Here is a 19,549-nt window from a genome sequence, read left to right on the forward strand (position 1 = left end):
GCTGGTAGGAGTACGGGTGCATCATCGCTGTTGGATACTATAGTGGTACTGGCTTGTTAGGCCCCACTGCTCCGCCCAATGCCTTGTGGATCTGAGAGTGGAGGACCCACTGGGGACCAAGGGGAGTACGTGGAGCCCTTGCGGAGGCTGGCATGGGCCCTTTGAACTTCCTGCACATAAAAGCGGGGCACTAGCAAGGTGCATGTATGAGCACTGCCAGCCCATCCGACACATTGTGCTGAGAACATCTACAATAAGCTATGTAATTGGACTGCTACATGGCTGACCAGTGAGCTGCTGAGTTGGAGTATCTGGGCATCCAGGAGAGCCCTATTGAAGACATCCTTTACTATGGAAGTGGCAGCGCTGGCACTGGTGGTGCAAAACACAGGTCTTGTGCTGGGAGCTTTGTAAACTTACTGCGAGGCAGCTTGGAGACATTTGTGGTTGTGGCTGATCTCCTATTGCTAGACATCCCACAGCGGAATTGGCCCCCCACTGGCCTAATGGATTGCCTTCTGAGTGAAGTAGACTGCCCATTGCTGCTCTGGCCTAGGTGGGAGATTGGCCCCTTGTGAGGTTGGTTGCACGGCCTGTGTCTTGCTGGGGTGCGGCCTGCACAGTACCCCTGGGCCTTTTACATTGTCCCTGGAACACTATCTTTGCAAATTGGATGATCGCACTCCCGGGGCCCTGGAGGGAGACGGTGCCAGATCCAGGCTTCTCTATTTGCTGATGGTCTGCGGGGGACACATCCCACATTGGCCAGACCTGGTGACAAAAGGCCGGGGCGGCCCTAATGCTGTAACTTTGTCGCACCTAGACCTATTATTCGCTCTGGAGTGAGTTGACATGGTGAAGGACAGATCACAGAAGGGAGCACAGAAGACCAAAATCGACCAGTATATGGCGCAGCATGGGAAACTGAGGATAGACCCCTCAAGGGAATCTTCCCTGGATGCTGAGAGTATACATTCAGACCCTACTAGGGCTCAAATACTTGCAGTTATAGAGGCCTCAAGTGCAGCTGTGCAGGCCAAGATACATGCTGTTTCTTTAGATGTTGACTCTTGCGGGTCGAACTACGCACTGTGGTGGAGAGATCCCTGGCCACCGAGCAAAATGTGTCTGAACTGGAGGGCAAGGTATCTGTGCTGAAGGCAGGCTTCACTGATCTGTCTGCCAAAACGGTGGCCTTGAAACGCAGGGCTGAAGATGCAGAAGGTCACTCCCAGAGATGCAATCTTAGATTTATTGGGTTCCTGGAGGGAGCAGAGGGTAAAACCCCTGAACTATTTCTCGAAAACTGTAGTAAGACCTCATTCCCAGTAGCCTCCTTATCATCCTTCTTTGTGATTGAGCGGGCTCACCATACTTTGGGACCAGCGCCTCAAGTGGGCGCTTCACCTCGCACACTTTTTGCCAAGATCCTAAATTACAGGGACCGAGACTGCATCCTCAGAGAAGCAGATCATGCTGATGAACCCACTTTTGACAATCATACGATCCGCATCTTCCCAGATTACACATGTTTGGTTGAACAGAGAACGTCATTTGGTGGTGTGAAACAGAAGCTGAGGGTGATGAACCTGCAGTATATGCTACTCTACCCCGCCAAACTAAAGGTTGTTCATGGAGGGTGCACTCATTTTTTTACTACTCCTGAGGCTGCCTCGGATTAGCTGGAGGTGCGGGGCGAGGGACGGACCCTATCCTTGAGAGTGAACGGATGAGCACCCCCGGATGCACGGAGATTGACAGGGCGAATAGAAGTGGATGACGAGGTGGGCTTGCATCCTGCTTCTCCTAGCGAGTGGTGGTACACCAGAATGGCTTCTTAGACCTGAAGTGGGTGGACTCGGATGGCGAGGGGAGACAGCCGCTTCAAATTGATCCATCACTGTTGCAAGCTGAATGTGAAGAGGCGAGAGCGCTCATGAAAGAGGTTGCAGCCTCTAAATCTGATGCTAGCATGGGTGATTTCATAGATGACACCCCCCAAACTGCTGATCCCTGAATGATTGGAGAAACAATGGGACTGCATGAGTTTTGCTGCAGGTTGTTGGTATGAGGAAGCCATCCGTTTAGCTCCCATGATAATGAGCGCAGGAACTTGTGGTTGCTCCTTTCTTTTTCTATCTATCATTTATCTTTTCCCACCCTCTAGTAGCCTTGAGGCCACAGTGATGGTTGTGTGTTGGAGAGAGGATTAGATTGTTTGAGTGTGTGTTTAGGTGAGTGGCATGGCTAGGGGTGGATAGGTGTACCTGGGGCTCGCCGGTGGGTGTTCGCTGCCAGTGCGCCTCCTCAGCCTGGCATGGTAAATTTTACAGGTCGACTGTGGTGTGTCTGAATGAGGAACAACAATACAGATTGTAGTCTATCGTCTGTTTGTGTAAGGTCAGACACTGCCTGCAGGTTGTCCCCCATTGCTGTATGAGTAGTGATTATTGCAGGTTGATTTTGTTATTTCTTTTTGCTCATCTTCCCCCATTGTAGTGTGTCAGGAACTGCGGACAGAAATTGACTGATTTTGGGTTCTAGGGTGGGAGTTGTGGGCTTGAAACATGATTGGGGAGGCATGAATTGTTATTGCTGTGTTTACCCAGGGGGTTTAGGGATTTGTTTATTATCATTGTGGTTCTTGGTGGCAGCATCAGCGGGTGCATGTGATGGGGCTTGGAATAGCCACGGACCAAGAGATGGGTTGTTTAATTTTGTAACATGGAATGTGCGGGGGCTCAATTCTTTTGTAAAGCGATACAGAATGCAAACTTATCTCCACAGGCTTGGGACTCATGTGGCATTGCTGCAGGAGACACACCTATCGGACTCATAGACTCAAAACCTCACAGGAAGTGGAGGGGTCAGATGTTCTCGCCACTTATTCCACCTATGCCTAGGGGTAGCAATGTAAGTGGCCCCACAGGTCCTGTTCCGAGTCAGTAGTTGTATAGCAGACATAGAGGTGAGATACGTCATGGTGCTAGGATCGTTAGATGTTGCGGAGGTTTGTCTGCTGAACATCTATGCCCCGAATGTAGATAATGGTGAGTTTTATTTGGACTTGGAGAAACAGCTGCTACCGTAGATTGGAGTGCCTGTATTGTGGGCAGGTGACTTTAATTGCGTGCTGGATGGAACAATGGCAAGACACCCTCTGAAATTACACACTAAGCCTAACATGACAGCTGCCCTGCGGATGTGATGGACCGCCTGCGCTGTGTCGATACATGGCGTGCGACTCATCCGGTGGTACAGGGCAACACATGTTATAAACCTGCACGCACTGTCTATAGCAGACTTCACCAATTCCTAGTCTCTAATGAGGCTACCACTGCAGCCATGGTGACGCGCATGTTTGGGCACTTTTTTCGGATCATGCCCCTGTGCTGCTGGAGTGGGGGACTGAGAGTGGTAGACCAAGAGTCTCCCTACAGCTGGAGGCCCTTAAAAATCTATGTTGCGGGAGGAACTTAGAGAAGTGACTGCTGGATATTTTGATACTAACTGGTTATCTACCACTAGTAGAGGAATGGAATGGGACATGCTGAAGGTGGTGATGCGTGGGGAATACATGTGCAAAGTGGGTGGTATGAGGAGACACTTGGAGGAGAAGCTTACTGAAATGGAGGACACGTTGGCTGGATTGAAGAGTGAGGGACCGGTAATAGAGTCACAGGGTGAGGCGTCACTAGACGCCCAGCGCAAAGTGGGAGAAATATGGGACAGATTGGATTGCCTGGTCCGCTGTGAATGTCATCAGTTACTACACTGGAAGGGGGATAAGTCGATAAGACTATTGGCATGGTTGCTGAAGCGGGAACCCCCCCCCCACCCCAATAATATTTATGCTCGGGCTTGCAGATGGGCTTCTAGCCTCCACACAGATTGATATCAATTCCCTTCTGCGTGCTCATTTGGCTGCTGTGCATGAAAAGGGCTCACAGGTTGACCCGGCTGAGATAGGGAGGTTTCTGGACAGTTTGATGCTGGGGGGAGAGGACACTCCGACTTGAGGATTTGCGGAAAGCAGTGCAGAATATGGTGCGTTGCAAGTCCCCGGGCCCTGATGGTCTTCCGGTGGAGTACTTCCAGACCTTCGTGGACCCCTTGCTCCCTCGTTATCTAGAGACCCTACAGGAGGCTAAGCCATTGGGATTCTGCCATTATCTATGCGGGAAGCCCAGTTTGTTATGCTTCCTAAGCTGGACAAGGACCCTCACAAACCTGGCTCTTAGTGGCCGCTATCCATGCTAGGCTTGGACGCCAACATATTAGCTACGGTACTGGTGATGCATTTGGGTAGGGTGGTGACGCACTTGATCCATGAAGGCCGGTATTAGTTTATGCCGAGCAGGGGAACACATAAGAAATTACTCTCTCACATGCTGCATCCAACAGCAAATATGGATGTGCAGGTGGCAGCGGTCGCTTTAAACATCGAAAAAGCTTTTGACCCTACGATGGGACTACCGGTGGGAGGTTGTGGGGAGAATGGGCCCAAGTCAGGAGTTCTCTTTGGGTTCGCCTTCTCTATTGCCAACCAATGGCCCGTGTTCGTTGTGGCGGTGTGCTCTCTGAAAGTATTCTTATAGAGTCGGGCACAAGGCAAGGTGGTCCGTTGTCTCCGCTCCTCTTTGCTCTGGCAGTGGAACCTTTAGCGATCCGTCTGCTGTGAGATATGGCCTGATGGAGCATATCTGTGAGTGGCCGCACTCATGTCATCTCACTATATGCAGACAACGCGATACTATATGTCTGTCACCTATAGAAGGTGGTACCTGCACTCTTAGAAGTATTGGCTGTGTTTGGTGCTGTGTCGGGCTGCATGTTAATCACCATAAATCGGTTATATTCCCTCTGGCGGACCAATTTGGGAAGGAGATTGTTGCCTTCCCCGCTACAGAGTTTTGATGGGATTGTGATCATTTTCGCTACTTGGGCATGCAGATTGCCCATACTGCAAAGGTCCAGTGTATCTTAAGCATGGAAGTGGTCATCTGTGGCTTGGAGGCATCTATCTGTTTCTGAAATTGCCTTCCCCTTTCTGTTATGGGGGCGGGTGGCCCTGGCCAAGATGGCCTGCTTCCCCGCTGCCGCTATGCTCTCCAGAACTCCTTCTGCCGCATTCCTAGGGCTACCTTCGCCACCCTAAATAGCCTCCCAGTCTTATTGGTGTGGGCCGGGAAGCGTCGCAGAGTGAAATTAGAGGTACTGAAATTAGCTCTGGAATTAGGGGGCCTGGGTCTTAAAGACCTTGGCCTTTATTACCTTGGAGAACTAATGCAGTATGCGATACAGTGGTGCCTTAACACAGAGAAGGTGTTGTTGGCAGATTGGGGCGCGGGGTTAGAGCTCCAGAGATACCTTATGATGGGTTAATGAACCTCTCCGGATTGCTCGCTGGTGGTTTATCAGGACACAGGGGCCTGGGAACGGGCGGTCACCCTTGTTCTGCGTAGAGCCCCATGCGCATGATTGCTCCCCCTCTGCTGGCTCCACAGCTTCCGTCATATACAAACAGTGATGGGCCTTGCAATATGGTTTGAAGGGGGATGTGTGGCAGCAGGTGACCTATACCTCAACTGGACTTTCCTATCCTTTGCGGATGCGAGGGATTACTATCAGGTCCCAGGGTGTAATTTTTTGCAGTATGCAAAAATATCGCACACAGCACGCGAGATACGGACGACCTTCACGGAGGAGCCCGTGCAGTCACATACTATGGTGTGAATACTTGAACCAGGCTCCTTCAGGGGACCTTAGGATTGACGTATCAAAGATCTAGGGTAGATTGCTAACAGACCTGACATCGACCCTTACATAGGGGAAGTGGCAACAAGCCTTTGCACAGGTCAGGGAGGTGGCCAGCAGTGCTCGCTTTAAACTTACGCAATTTTGTTACTTGCATCACAATACTTGACCCTTCAAAGACTGTGTAGATTTAACGCAGCACACTCATCGGTGTTCTCCCCCGCTGCGGCATGGAGCCGCGACGTTCATACACATGACTTGGGATTGTACTCGACTCTGGAAATACTAGTCTGAGGTCTTAAGCGTATTGCGGGAGATCACGGGAATTCCTGTTTAAGCATCTATTAAGCATTGTCTCCTGGGGATTCTTCTGGTCCCCACACCAGGGACCCCTTATGCAATGCAGATTTTCCCTATTGGGACTCGTGCCGGCCAAACGCTGTATTACCATACATTGGACACACCCTGCGCCTCCCCAGCTGGATAAATGAAGGACTGATGTGCGTGAATGGGTCGTGGCTGAGGAGCGTTGCCTGTGCTTGGTTCGTACGGATGAGAATGCAGAGCGTGATTTGGAGGCTTGGAGGGGGGACAAGTTGTAGAAACTGCTGATGGTTGAACAGACGGAAGTGGCGGCAACGGGTTCGACCCAAACGGCGAAATCCACCTTGCCTACGTGGACACAGGAGACTGGTCCATTGATTAATTGAAGCACACTGCGTGAGGGATGTAAATGTGTATTGAAAAATGCGATCCATGCATCACAGACTGTGCTGAGGCAAGACACAAGTCTAGGTGACCTAAATGAGACCGAGACATGCTCACCTGCGAGACTATTGATGAATATTAGATAAATTGAGCACCTGACGAGTGTGTGCCCTAGGAGGCAGGGGAGATAGAGTCCACTATGTATCCAAGGACACCTATGTGTCAAGATTCTGTAGGGAACAACACCCGACTACCTATCGCTGCCATGATTTTGGTGTTTGTTTGTTTTGTTTATTGTTGTTCATTTCTTTGCATGATTCACTCTATAGGAATTGTACAGCACATTCGGCACGACGACATCTGATTTAAGATGCTAAGCACTCAGATGTGTGGGATACATTTTTGTCATCTTTTTGACGCTTCGTGATTACGTGAGACAACATGTATTCTGATAATTGTACAATTCTGGAATAAAAACAAGTTAAAATTTAAAAATTTAAAAAATGGTCAATTCAAAAAAATCTGAATCTAAAGACAATTTAGGAGTTTTGTTGCGTGATCATGTGTTGACTGAGTAGTCCAACAAATGCAAAGTCGTAGACCCCACCGCTGATCCACCAATGTAGAAAGTTGGCTCTGTATATTCTCTTCCAAAGTAAGGTATAGTGTGCACAGAGTCCAGTGGATACCCAGAGGTTTACAGAGACTTAAGTAGATAATACCAAAACACTCTGTTTGTGGAAGTGTGGTCGAGAAGTTAGGCTTATCAGAGGGTAGTTTGAATGCATTTGCTGTACATACTCGTACAAGACAGGAGCACACACTCAATAACTAACTCCAGACCAATGTTTTGCAAAAATATTACTTTAGTTACTTTTATTGTAGGAACCAAGTCAAACTCAGTTACAGGAAAATAGACTTTTCTGGAAGTTAATACTTTCAACATACAGTAGGGGACTTGAAAAAGATAGACAGTTGTATGCAACAGATAGAATGCAATGCAATCCTAAGGAAGGAAAACAGTGCTATGCATCAGCACGTAAGTACACAACGTACTTTTCCAGTCTTTGGGGGTTCAGACCGACACTGGGCAAGGGTCAGTTTAAGGTAGGTACTGCACCACCAGCGGCACTGTGGCGGCCTGGTGCATAGATCACCGAGCCCAAGGTTTGTCAATGGAGACTGGGGGTACCCAAAGAGGTGTGGGTTTTAGTATCTACTCCGCGGCAGTCAATACCGGTAATGATGTGTGCTCTTGCGGTCAGCGGTGAGCAATGGAGGTGAATGGGATTCAGTAGACCGCCAGTACCATACCGGTCATCGTCAGCGGGACACTGTAGATCAAAGGGAGGCACCACCAGGCCATCAGTCGTGGTCGTGGGGATGGGGATGCGCAGGGACTGGAGGAGTTCCGCCAATGTTGGGCGGTCCTAGAGATACCACGGTCAAGCAGGCGGGGCAGGAGGAGGCCGACAGGGCCTCTTTAAGGAGGGTACGGGACTGTGAACAGCTTGGGTCGTTCAGCTGAGAGTATTCCTCTGGGTCATGGAGGTCATCCAGCTGCGGTGCTTTCTTCTAGCAAGGCTGAGTCGCATTGACACAAGTGTCGGTCCTCTTCCGCTGAGGTCTTGGGGTTCTTTTGCCGTAGTGAGTTGTCAACACAAGTGCTGGTCCTCAGCTACAGCATTTTTTTGTACCGGAGGGCACCCCGGGCTAGGGCCTTTTAGCCGAAAGGGAGTTTCTTGGAGATTGGTTGAAGGCTGGAAGGTCTCCGGGGTTTCTTGGAGGCCTTGCAGTGTTTCTGGAAGGACAGCAGGTCTGATTGTTGAACCAGCTACAGGTGGCTGGGTTTTTGCCAAGTTCGGATTAGAGTGGTTCAGTTCCTGGTCCAGCAGTAGTCTTCTTCCATCTTCTTCTTTGGTTCATCGAATCTGAGGAACCAGATATGGGGGAGCCCTTGAATACTAAATTTAAGAGTGTTACTGAGGTCGGGCCAGTATCCAATGGCTATGGTCCCCTAGGGTCGTGACACTCTTTGGGTGCCCTCTCCCTATGGGGAGAGGGGCACATCCCTTTTTCTATTGGACCTAACTCTCCAATTCAAGCTGGAGAATTTCTAAGAGAAGGGTTCACCTCAGCTCCTCGCGACCATAGGGGTGTGCCAGGCTAAGGTGGTCACCCCTACTCTGCTTACTAATTTCCCCCCCTGTCCTGACTCCAAAAATGTGCTTGGACATGAGACGGGCATCTACACTAGTTGTAGTTCCCAAATCAGCATATCACAAGGTGAGAGCCTTTGAGGCTTACCGCCAAGTGTTTTGCTGTTCCAAACAGAGGGAGGTGTAAAGCATGTCCACCTAGAACAAGCTTTGTTTCTGACCTCTGAGAGAACAAAGGCTCTCACCCCATGAGGTCAGAAACCTGTCTGGTGGTGGCTAGCTGGCGTGGACCAGTCAGCCAATACACTAGAAGATGGTTGTTAAATCCAACACTGGCATCAGTGTGGGTTTATTGTGCTGAGGCGTTTTTCACCAAACTTCCCAGCTTTCATTAAAACCATCCTGGAGCTGTGGAGTTCGTAATGACTGACTCCCAGCCCATGTGCTCATTAGGGCTTCACTGCACTTACAATGTCTGTGAATGGAACGGGCACTGTAGGGGCATATTGCTCTTGCAGCTATGCCCTCACCTTTGGGATGGTGCACCCTGCCTTACGGCTGTGAGGCCTGCTAGAGGGGTGACTTACCTATGCCATAGTCAGTGTTGGTGGGCATAGTAAACAGTGATGTGTGCCATGTCGACTCTTCATTTTGTTCTGCACCAAAAACACGCAGCCTGCAATGGCAGTGTGTGGGTGTTAAGGTGAGGGGTCATTGAGGGTGCCATAATACACGCAACAGTCCTCAGAGGCCCTCTCTGGTCACAGGGCCCTTGGTACCAGTGGTACCTATTACAAGGGACTTGCATGTGGTCTAGAGGTGTGGCATTTGTGGAAACAAAGGTACAGTTTTGGGAAAGAACACAGGTGCTGGGGCCCAGCATACACTCAGTCAAGTTAGCATCAGGTATATGGCAAAAGTTAAGGGGTAACCATGCAAAAAGGGGCACTTTCCTACACAGCACATATTTTGGAAAGGAGCTGAGTTAGAAGTCATGTTACCAAAGCAAATTTTTAATTGTAAAAAGTACTCAGGAACAAAAGTCATGGCACTTCAATTTAACTGATTGACTAATCTTTATCTTCAACTAGAGGATATATATATATATTTTAATTCTTTTTATTGAACAGTCATCAAGATATAAAAGACATTACAGAGGAAGCAAGTACATTACATTCAGCAATGGTGATGATGAGTAACAGATAGTGTAGGAGCGCAAGGGGTACAGATTATGGGGTTGGGGGATCGTCAGGGTCAATTGCAATCGGGGGGTACAGATATGACCTCTGTAGGCGTTCCAGGGGTCCCAAATCCTGGACCATTTTTTAGGGCAGCCAGGAGCCGTGAAGACTGTCTTTTCTCTGTACATACACCAGTCTTGATCCTCTTTCCAGGCGTTTACTTCAGGTGCTTGCGGCGCCCCCCACTTTTGTGCTATATTCCTTTTTGCCACCATAAGTCCAAGCGTCACCCATTGCGTATGACAAACATTTAGGTCAGTGGGCTCCCAAATATTTAAGAGGTATCGCCTTGCTTCAGGGTATAGGACAACTGAAAGCACCACACTCAGTACTTCGTGGATCTTGCACCAGTAAGTTTGGATATATTCACATTCCCATATCATGTGCAGAAATGACCCCTCACGCCCACACCCCCTCCAACAATCACCAAGTCGGATCTACACATGCGGACCAGAGTAGGCCCTGTGATGTAGACTCTGTGAAGGATTTTAAGTTGGACTAGCCTTAGCCTCGCTGAAATAGCAACTAGGGGATATTTTTAAATAATAGCAATGCAGCAAAAGAGTTGTAAAGTATGTATTATGTTAATCTAAAGGAGGCAAGGCAACCACATGCCTAACTGAAGCCTGCAATTACATTAATTTACAGCTGAACTAAAACTAAAGAAATCTTTTTTAGTGAAAGGAACAGTGGTTTATGTACATTGTATGTTTATGTACATATTTATGCTCATATGTGAATAAATAACCGCTATTTGTAAATAAGCGTTGTTTAGTGAATTGACCTTGTAGCAACAACTGCAATATTGAATATTCAATTTTAGTAGAATAACAGAACAGGTAAGGAAAAGTCTCTTTTTGCATGATCACCCCCAGATTTTGGACTGATGCTGCTGGTTTTTCGACTCTGAGGGTGCACTGAAGCCTGCTAAACAGATCCCCGTGTCAGTGCTCTGACCCTAAAAAGGTATATGTCTGTTTGGCTCACCAAAATTGACATAAGTTAACTTACCTCATAGTACATGGTACCAAGGGTACCCAGGGCCTGTAAGTTAAAGTGTCTCTCGTGGACAGAAGCACTTTTTGTGCAACCACAAGTGTGATAAAGCAAAGTATAACTGTCAGCCCACCATTGCTAGCTGACAGAGCAGTTTTAAACTGTTAACTCAACTTTGGCATTTAAAGTATTGGTAAAGCCCAAACTTTCCTTCTTTTAATACTTACACTTCATGCCGGGGCAGGCCTACTGAGCCCTAAAGGAAGAGTGTATAAAAATGAAAAGTTGGATGTGTAGCTTTAACTTTACATGTCCTGACAGTAAAAACCCTGCCATATCACTTTTACTGAGCAAAGGCTAGTAGCCCCATTGGCTAGTACAGAGTTACATACTGACAACTCAGCAGTGCTAACTTTTGAATGAATGAATGAATGAATGAAACATTATTTATATTGCGCAGCTATGCCCAATGGGCGTCAAGGCGCCTAATCCAAATAAAGACTGTGAGCGAAAAGAAACAGAGCCTACTGGTAAGCATTGATAAAGAGCCAAGTTTTCAATGACTTCCTAAAGAGGTCAAGGGAGGGCAGTGTTTTGATTTCCAGGGGGAGTGAATTCCACATCAGAGGAGCCAGTATGGAAAAAGCTTTGCTCCCCCATCTAGCCTTCTTGGCTCTGGGAATTACCAGTTGATTAAGCTCACTGGATCGGAGACATCTACTCGGAACGTATCTAGAGAGAAGTGATCCAAGGGCATCAGCCGGGCCTGCAGTTAAAGCCTTATATGTAAGGCAGAGGAGTTTAAAAGTGATCCTTGAGGGGATGGGGAGCCAGTGGAGGTTCTTCCTCGCTAAGATCATCGAGGCCAGCCAGGGCAAAGCGAGAGCAAACCGCGCTGCCGCGTTTTGTATGACCTGCAAACGCTGAAGCAGGCCCTTGTTGGCCCCGGCATACACTGAGTTGCAGTAATCAAGCCTTGAGCCAACAAGGGCGATCACCACCTGTTTCCGTGCCTGAGGGGACAAGTAGTGTACGATTCTTTTCAAGGTCTTGATGACTCCCCAACAGGTAGCCACCGTTCTGTTGACCTGAAGCTCCATGGAGAGCTGGGTGTCGAAGATGACGCCTAGGTTCCTGGCAGATTGTGTTGGTGTTGGGCAGCTACCTAAAGAAGGAGGCCACCAATCATCTGACCATATGCCCTGGTCCTTGCCAAAGACCAGGACCTCTGTCTTGTCCCCGTTCAACTTTAGGGAGTTGGCAATCATCCACTCTGCAACAAGTTGCATGCAGGCCCTAAAGTTAGAAGCGGTTTCACCCACAGAGTGAGTCCGGGATACCATAATCTGCGTGTCGTCGGCATACGACACTACCTCCATCCCCTGAGATCTTACTAGTCTTGCAAGTGGGGCCACGTAGATGTTAAACAGGGTCGGACTCAATGCCGACCCCTGTGGCACCCCACATTGCAAAGACTTAGCGGGGGAGAGGTATTCACCTAGCATGACACGCTGCTCTCGTTGTTGAAGAAAGGAGCTCAGGAGACTGAGTGCCGGTCCTTCTACCCCTGCCTCCCTTAACCTAGTTGTTAAAGTAAGGGGAGACAGGGTGTCAAATGCTGCTGAAAGATCCAGCAGCACCAGTACGGTGGTTAGACCCAAATCCACTTTTCTGCGGATGTTGTCCATGACTTTCGTCAAAGCAGACTCCGTGCTATGCAGCTTTCTAAAGCCATGTTGGGACCCGTCCAAGAAACCAGAGGTATCGAGGAAGTTTGAAAGATGGAAATTCAAATGGGTCTCCAACATCTTAGCAGGGGCCGGCAGCAGAGAGATCGGTCTAAAGTTCTTCAGTACTCCAGGGTCCAAGGTGGTCTTTTTCAGCAGCGGCTTCACGATGGCTTTCTTCCAAAGTGACGGGAAGATGCCCTGTTCCAATACTCCATTCATGACTTCCAGCATCGAAGGAAGAATGATCTCTCTGCAGTTCTTCAGTACTTTCAGAGGAACTGGATCGAGTGGAGATGACGATTTAGTTTTGTCCAACAGGCTATTAAGATCCTCTAGCGAAAGGGACTACTAAATGTAATACTTGCTAGTATCAAAAGAATCGTTGCATTACACCCGACTTGATGCTCAAGTCGATTTTAATGTAACTTTTGCACAAGTGTCAAATGTAGTAAGTAGCCACTTCGTTGTTCAAACCTTTACAGAGACCATTTACAGTTGCTGACCATGAGACAGCTTTCTGCCCACCTGTGGGAAGAGGTGTGAATAACTCTCAGGAAGGAACAAAAAAGGCCTGCCGTTAGGAGAAGTGTGACTTCTCCCTGGCAGAAGGGCCAAATAGGATGTGAGCCCAGAAGGCGAACTTCAAAGGGGAAGCTATCTTTGAAGGGCAAATGGTGTACACACACGAGAGGGACTGCTCTTTTGTTCTTGCAGACAGGTTGGCTTCAAGGACAGAAAGGGGGAAGATGTTGTCAAACCAGTTTTTCCATGGGCGTGTAGAGCCCAAAGAACCACACATTTGGGGTGAGTTACGGTGCTCCATACACCTAGAGAAGAGTTCTGCCATCTTGGTAGTGGCAGAATAGTGCATTCTGGGATATGTAGACGCCACACTTCAGAGGGAGTCATCACTAGGCAGGAGGGCACCCAGTGGCCCATTAGCAAGTCATCCCCATGAACCCTGAGGCACTAACTGGGCATAAAAGTGGCACTTCTGGCACCCAGACCTCAGATCATGTCTGTATGGAAGAGTGGACCAAAGAAGGATTGCTGCACCAAGACTGGACTACACCTGCTGCTCCTGTGGCTAGCAAAGCGAGGATTGTGCCTCTGGTGCCCTGCTTGAGTGAAAGTCTTTTCCGAGCTTCAGACAGAGGAAGTGACTCCAAGAGTCAGTTGGCTTACTTTCAGTTACAGCTACAAGACCACAAAAGCTGAAGAAGCCTACCTTGACGAGTTAGTAGCCAAGAATGCCTGCCCGCTACTGACCAGCCAAGCCTCTTTGGCCTCTGTGCAGTGCTCAATTTGATCCAGTGGTTTCCGGTGCTGGACACCGGGACTTAATTGTCATCACCAGCTCTAGTGACAGTCCACCACATGGTGGCACTGTCTGTCTCATTTTGGATGGCCTCAACTACCGTGTTTATTAAGTCAATATACATTAAAAATGAATAATAAGTGCTGCTCATGCCATTATTGTAGGTTTGGGTGGCCTGGAATAGTCTGAAATGTCACACTTGTAGAAGTGTAATGGTTAGTAGTTGTGTTGATACTCTTATTGGCAGCACTGGAGGGGCAATGGGTGGTGTAGGCCATAATGACCTTCGGAGAAGGGCCCTGACATTAATTTTTTTTACAGATTAAGCACTACCTCTGTGACTCACTCCCTGCTGGAGTTGTTTGTCCAAAGTGGACCTGAGTCGTAGTTTACAGTTTTAGAAACGTTTTCTAAAGTTTAATCGTGAGCATGATCCATTACAATGATTTATTGCGTTGAACGTAAAGGCAGTGATTTATAGTTACTTTCAAAATTCAACCTATTTTTATGAATTGTGTCAGATTTGTATTGAGTCCTTTGTCTTTCTTATTCAGCTGTTTAAGTACTTCTTAATGTTTTAACTTGGTCCTGTGATAAAGCCTGACTGCTCTGATCCACAGCTACCCAAGGTTGTGCTAAGGGTTTTTCAAACGAATCCAACTGGACCCAATACAGGTATTGAGTTTATTACAGAGTGAGGTCTCACAACCACACGATATAATAAACCGCTTTCCTCACTGATACATTTTAATACATGCTTTTTTAAAAAACATAAGCTAGTATAAGTCAGCATTATTTAGTGCTAACTATTCATGTATGTATAACAAATTAGAATAATCACAAACTTAGTTTAGTTATTAAATGTGATATTTATATATGCATTTGCATGAGGTTAATATATAGTTATATGCAGGGGAGTAGCCAGAACAATCAATTCCTGCCACTTGTACCCACATCCAGAATGGCTACGATCAAGACAATTTCTCCTATAAGGGCCATCCTTTCATATTTCCTATCATGTCTCTTTGTGTCTTCTCTCCACTAGCAGTCCATAGCTCTAATCTCCCCCTTTTCTTCTCTGCTCACACCTTTGTCAACAAATACCATTGATTTAAAAAAAATAAAAAAATAAAAAAGGGCTGATCCTGGCTGCCAGCCCCCAAAGGATCCTGTCTAGACCTCGGACACCAGCTGTTTCTTTTCCTGACCTAACCTCCAGCACCTGGACGCTTCCCAATTGGCGCCGGCAGCTGGCCTCACCACCTCTCTGAACTGCCTCCACACCGGCCCACCTTCAGCCCCCGGACGCTTAACCTTGCCGCCGGCTAGTGGCTGCCAACCCTGCCCGTTGTTGACACCAACCCTCCAAAACTTTCTTGGACGTTGACCTTGGTTAAATCTACAACCACTGGATGCTTATCGCACAATACCCCTGATGTACTCCGGCTGGCAGTACATCATTACCCCTGGGCCTTGCGCCCTTAACAAGTGATCTAATCTTTCTGGTCTTCTCCCACATCAGCGCGAACACAACGGTAACCTTGTCCTGAAGATGACCCTGACTTGCTACGGGTCGAAATGCTGTTGACTTCCCAGCGCAACTTTTGGTGCTGTGCTCTGGTTGACAGAATGTTAAATCCTTTGTAACTCCTGTAAATAATTATTTGTGAACCTAAAGTACTTTGTAAATATTATCCCTATTGTTCAGCCTGCGCCACCCATCGTTGTGTCACTTGTCACTTGCGCCGTCCACCTTGTGTGTCAGGAGCACTTATGTGCACTCAGTATTTTAGGGTTACACCCACATTCAGTGTAAACCATGCTGATACTACAAATTTCCTATACTTGTTCTGAATACATAGTGCCCCTGGCACATCCTTTAACCTTGGAGTCGCCCTGCTTTTTCTTTTTGCAACTATATGTGCATGTTTATTTACCAGCCTATTTAAATATCACCCGTTGAGACATTGTTCTTGGTACATTGATAAATAAAAGCTCTAAAATAGACACAAAATTCATGTTAACTATGTTTTCTCTATAAGTGCCAAGAGTAATATATAATATCGTGTGGCTGAAATATTCGTTGTGACAGCTACAAACAACGTTCCAACACTTACTACATTGAACTATATGCATTTCTTGTGTTAAAAAGGCGATTGGCATAGTTTCTGCAGTCTTAAAAGCCTTATTTACAAATTATTAATTATGTAACATACTTTTAGAGCTTAGAAAGGACATTTCTTGAGCCTAAAGGAAAGCGGCTTGAAATATGCAGGCCAGTCTTCCCACGTGAACAAAACACTCCAGCAGAGCACACCCTTAAAGGAGAAGAGGGAGAGAAAGGCAGCCAAACACAGCTCATGTCAAACAGTGGAGCTGAAACCATTTTCAGAGTGGGAGTGCTGCCATCAATGTTACGTCACTGAACTCATGCGGATTTTGAAAAATCCAAGCTTCACACAAAGGACAAGTGTGTAAATGAGCCACGTTTATTCAGCAGAAGAGTGGTAAAGGTGTAGTATGTAGCTGGCGATGTCTTTTAAAACACGCTGTCACAAATATATTATTAAAGCATGGTGTGGTAGCGCACTGTCATTTATAGACAGGACATTGGACACTGAAATGGCCACTTAATTTGTACAGGCATATTTTACTGATAAGCCATATAGATCACAAACGAGAATGTGTGGAAATTGGATTTCAGCAAATATTTGTCAGTTTCGAAACTCTAAGTAAATTGACTTGATTTATTTTAATCCTATTAAAATTTTAGTTTTCGTTTCACTCCAGTTTTATAAAAAAGCGCTTGTTTTGTGCTTTAATGAATGTTGATCCATATTGAAATATTTATGCAATTCATTTATCGGTATTTAAATTGTGTTGTGTGCTTGAAAAAAATACACCCTACAGCCAGGAAAGGCACCAGCAAGATTGTCACATGACAGAAATTGTCAGAAGACATAGCCTGACATTTGACCTCTGCCTCTGAATGCACAGCAACTATGGCAAAGTAAAACTAACATTTAAAGACCTCTTCATTGCTCATTCACCTTTGGAACGCCCCCATGCCCATACTTCCAGTGCTTATGCTATCAAAACAGGACAACGACATCGCCCCTGCAGGCCGAGACAGAGTCGACTATTCGGGACTCGTCTCCCTGTCTCTCCTGGGAGATGAGGCAGCCCTTGGAGGCCCTCCGGAGGTAGTAGTACTTCACAGGCTAGCTTCCAAGAAGAGGAACAGGCCTATGGACTACAACCAGTGCGTCATTTGAGCTGGTGGTTGCCGGTGCTGCTGCACTTAATCATCAACACCGGCGCTTTCCATGAGCACCAGTTAAGGACACATTCATTTACAGGGAGATTACGTGATTTGCCCAGAATCAAAGGATGTTGAGCTGACGCCGAGACTCGAACCTGGTTCCCCAGCTTCGAAGTCTGCAGCTCTGGCCATTATGCCACATCCTCTCCCCACTTTCATGGTTAGTAGTTGGTTCTGTTTTAGGTGGCACTAACAGGAGAAATGGGCTGGTGCAAGCCGCCTCCTGACCAGAGCCCCGGCACAATTATATTTTTTACAAATTAACCATTTACTACAACCCCCATAAAGCGCAAACATTGTAACAAGTGAACCGAGCAGGCGCTTTCTGCCATAGTGACAAGCTCCACTCAGTGCGCCTCAAAGTGCTCTGTGGGCACAGGAGCATTATCTTCTTCCTCCGCTCAAGGGGGGAAGGGGGAGGGGGGGGGGAGTCATGACGCTACTGATTATATGTATAAGTATACCTGCTTTGTTCCCATAGTGAAACTCCTAGGAGCAATTTGGGCAGGGCAGAGTAGAGGCACTTTAATAAGAGGTAGATTATTATTGTTTTTTGCTGTTGTTGTTATTTTGGTGTTTTTCTTTCGTGTACAGATAAGGTAACCCCACAACCCTGAGCACACTTACATGCAAAATAGTTCCGATTGATGTAGACTTGGGAAACAATAGAATGAGTCAAACCCGTAAATTCAGGAGACCTGCTGAGTGGCTCAAAAAGGGTTGCTCTACACAATCACAAAGTGATATGCACATTTCCAGCTCGTTTATGTAAACCAAAAGAAGTAAGAAATGTAATGAGCCAATACTGCGTATTATTACTTGTAGACAAGCCTGCGAGGCTTGTCATCAGGGCAGCTGTTGAACGTAACATTGACTGAACCCCGTGCTATGGAAACGCTCTTGCTTTTGAGGGTAACCTTTTGATAGGTAGTTCGGATCTTTCCAACCCTAATTGCTAGCTCATAGGGATCTGATTACCGGTAGTATGAACACATCTGTATTGGAACATTTCACAACGGGTTCAAGCCACTAGCAGTACATTAATGAGCACAGTTGTTTTTCGCTTTGCAGCTGCTGGTTGCTCCTGCTCTAATAAGCTGTTTTTTTATGTTTCCTAACTGTTGTCATGTTTTCTGTTTTAGGGAGACATTGGAGCTGCGTCATCAATGGACTTTACTTACTGCAGCTGGGTTAAGGGGAAATATTCTGTCGACCAGTTTTCACTGCCGCCTCTTCCACCCACACACAGTGACAGCAGCAGTCAGGACTCTACAGCAACTGCCACCTAATTATGACCATCCTTGCATTACAGGGCGTCAAAGTGTGAAGAATGGGTTGCATCATTTGACCGCTCTAAGGGGCATGCCTACTGTGAAATTGTAAGAATATGCACATTTTTAAAAGCCCCATTTCGTAATTGTAATGCCTTTCCCAAAATAAAAAATAAAACATTGGCTGAGGGAGAGTTCTTTTTTGTATTGATTATTGCTGCACTCTAAGCTTTTTGTTAGCTCTGTGAAAACAATCAGCAGCCTTCCATTTAAAACTAAAAGCTGTGTTTGGTGTTTTCCTTCCTGCGTTGCCTTGTGACCCAGCTACCTTCACCCTCGCTGCGAGAAAGGTTTTGTGTTTAAATTGTTCGTATCCTACGTCTGAATCCCTTGTTTTATCTTTTGACCCTGAAATCACTGCTTTTGGACTGTTTGTATGTGGTCATATACATGAGCAGTAATACTCATGTATATGACCTGTATGTTAGTACTGCCTACAAGACCATGAATCATACACAGTAATGTGTCAAAATATTCCCCAATATTTTTCATTATAAAACATATCAGCAAATGCTGTTGTGACAAACTACACACAAGGTACGCACGATATTGTGTTTATTATGTACGATGCTAGCGCTATTGCGAATACGAGAATCTAAATCTGGTTATTTGCTGAAATCATGTTGCAACGGGGGAAACAAAAGCTGTCTTTCACTGTTGCCACGTCATGATAGAGTTCCAGGCTGCCCTGACAGGCAGGGCGGGCTTTAGCACAGGTGGCGCCCGGGGCGACAATGTTTGTTAGTGCCCCCCAATAACCACATCTACCACGGATTCCCTCTCTACCACCATTTAACAGTGCTACCCAAGTCTCTATAACCACGCTCTCTCAGACTGATTTAGTTTGATAGCGCTACTCATACCAGTGTAGGGTGTCAGAGCACTTTAAATCACACACACATTGGCACAGAGACAATCATACATGTGTAGTGTATAGGAAATGGTACATAAGACAGAAGACTACTAGGTGTAGGAGTCAAATGTCAT

At 46.9% G+C, this 19,549-nt stretch overlaps 1 protein-coding gene across 1 annotated transcript in view; it reads left to right on the forward strand.

The window, feature by feature from the left end:
* The window catches only part of LOC146821533 (uncharacterized), a 341,213-nt gene extending 322,528 nt beyond the window's left edge, over positions 1-18,685 (forward strand). Inside the window, exon 10 of the mRNA XM_085612520.1 lies at positions 18,374-18,685. Within this exon, the coding sequence (XP_085468646.1) occupies positions 18,374-18,520 (147 nt within the window). The 3' untranslated portion in view covers positions 18,521-18,685. The remainder of the gene's footprint in view (positions 1-18,373) is intronic.
* Positions 18,686-19,549: the final 864 nt, after the last annotated feature.

The sequence above is a fragment of the Triturus cristatus genome, chromosome 6, assembly GCF_964204655.1.
Source record: "Triturus cristatus chromosome 6, aTriCri1.1, whole genome shotgun sequence".
Taxonomy (NCBI): domain Eukaryota; kingdom Metazoa; phylum Chordata; class Amphibia; order Caudata; family Salamandridae; genus Triturus; species Triturus cristatus.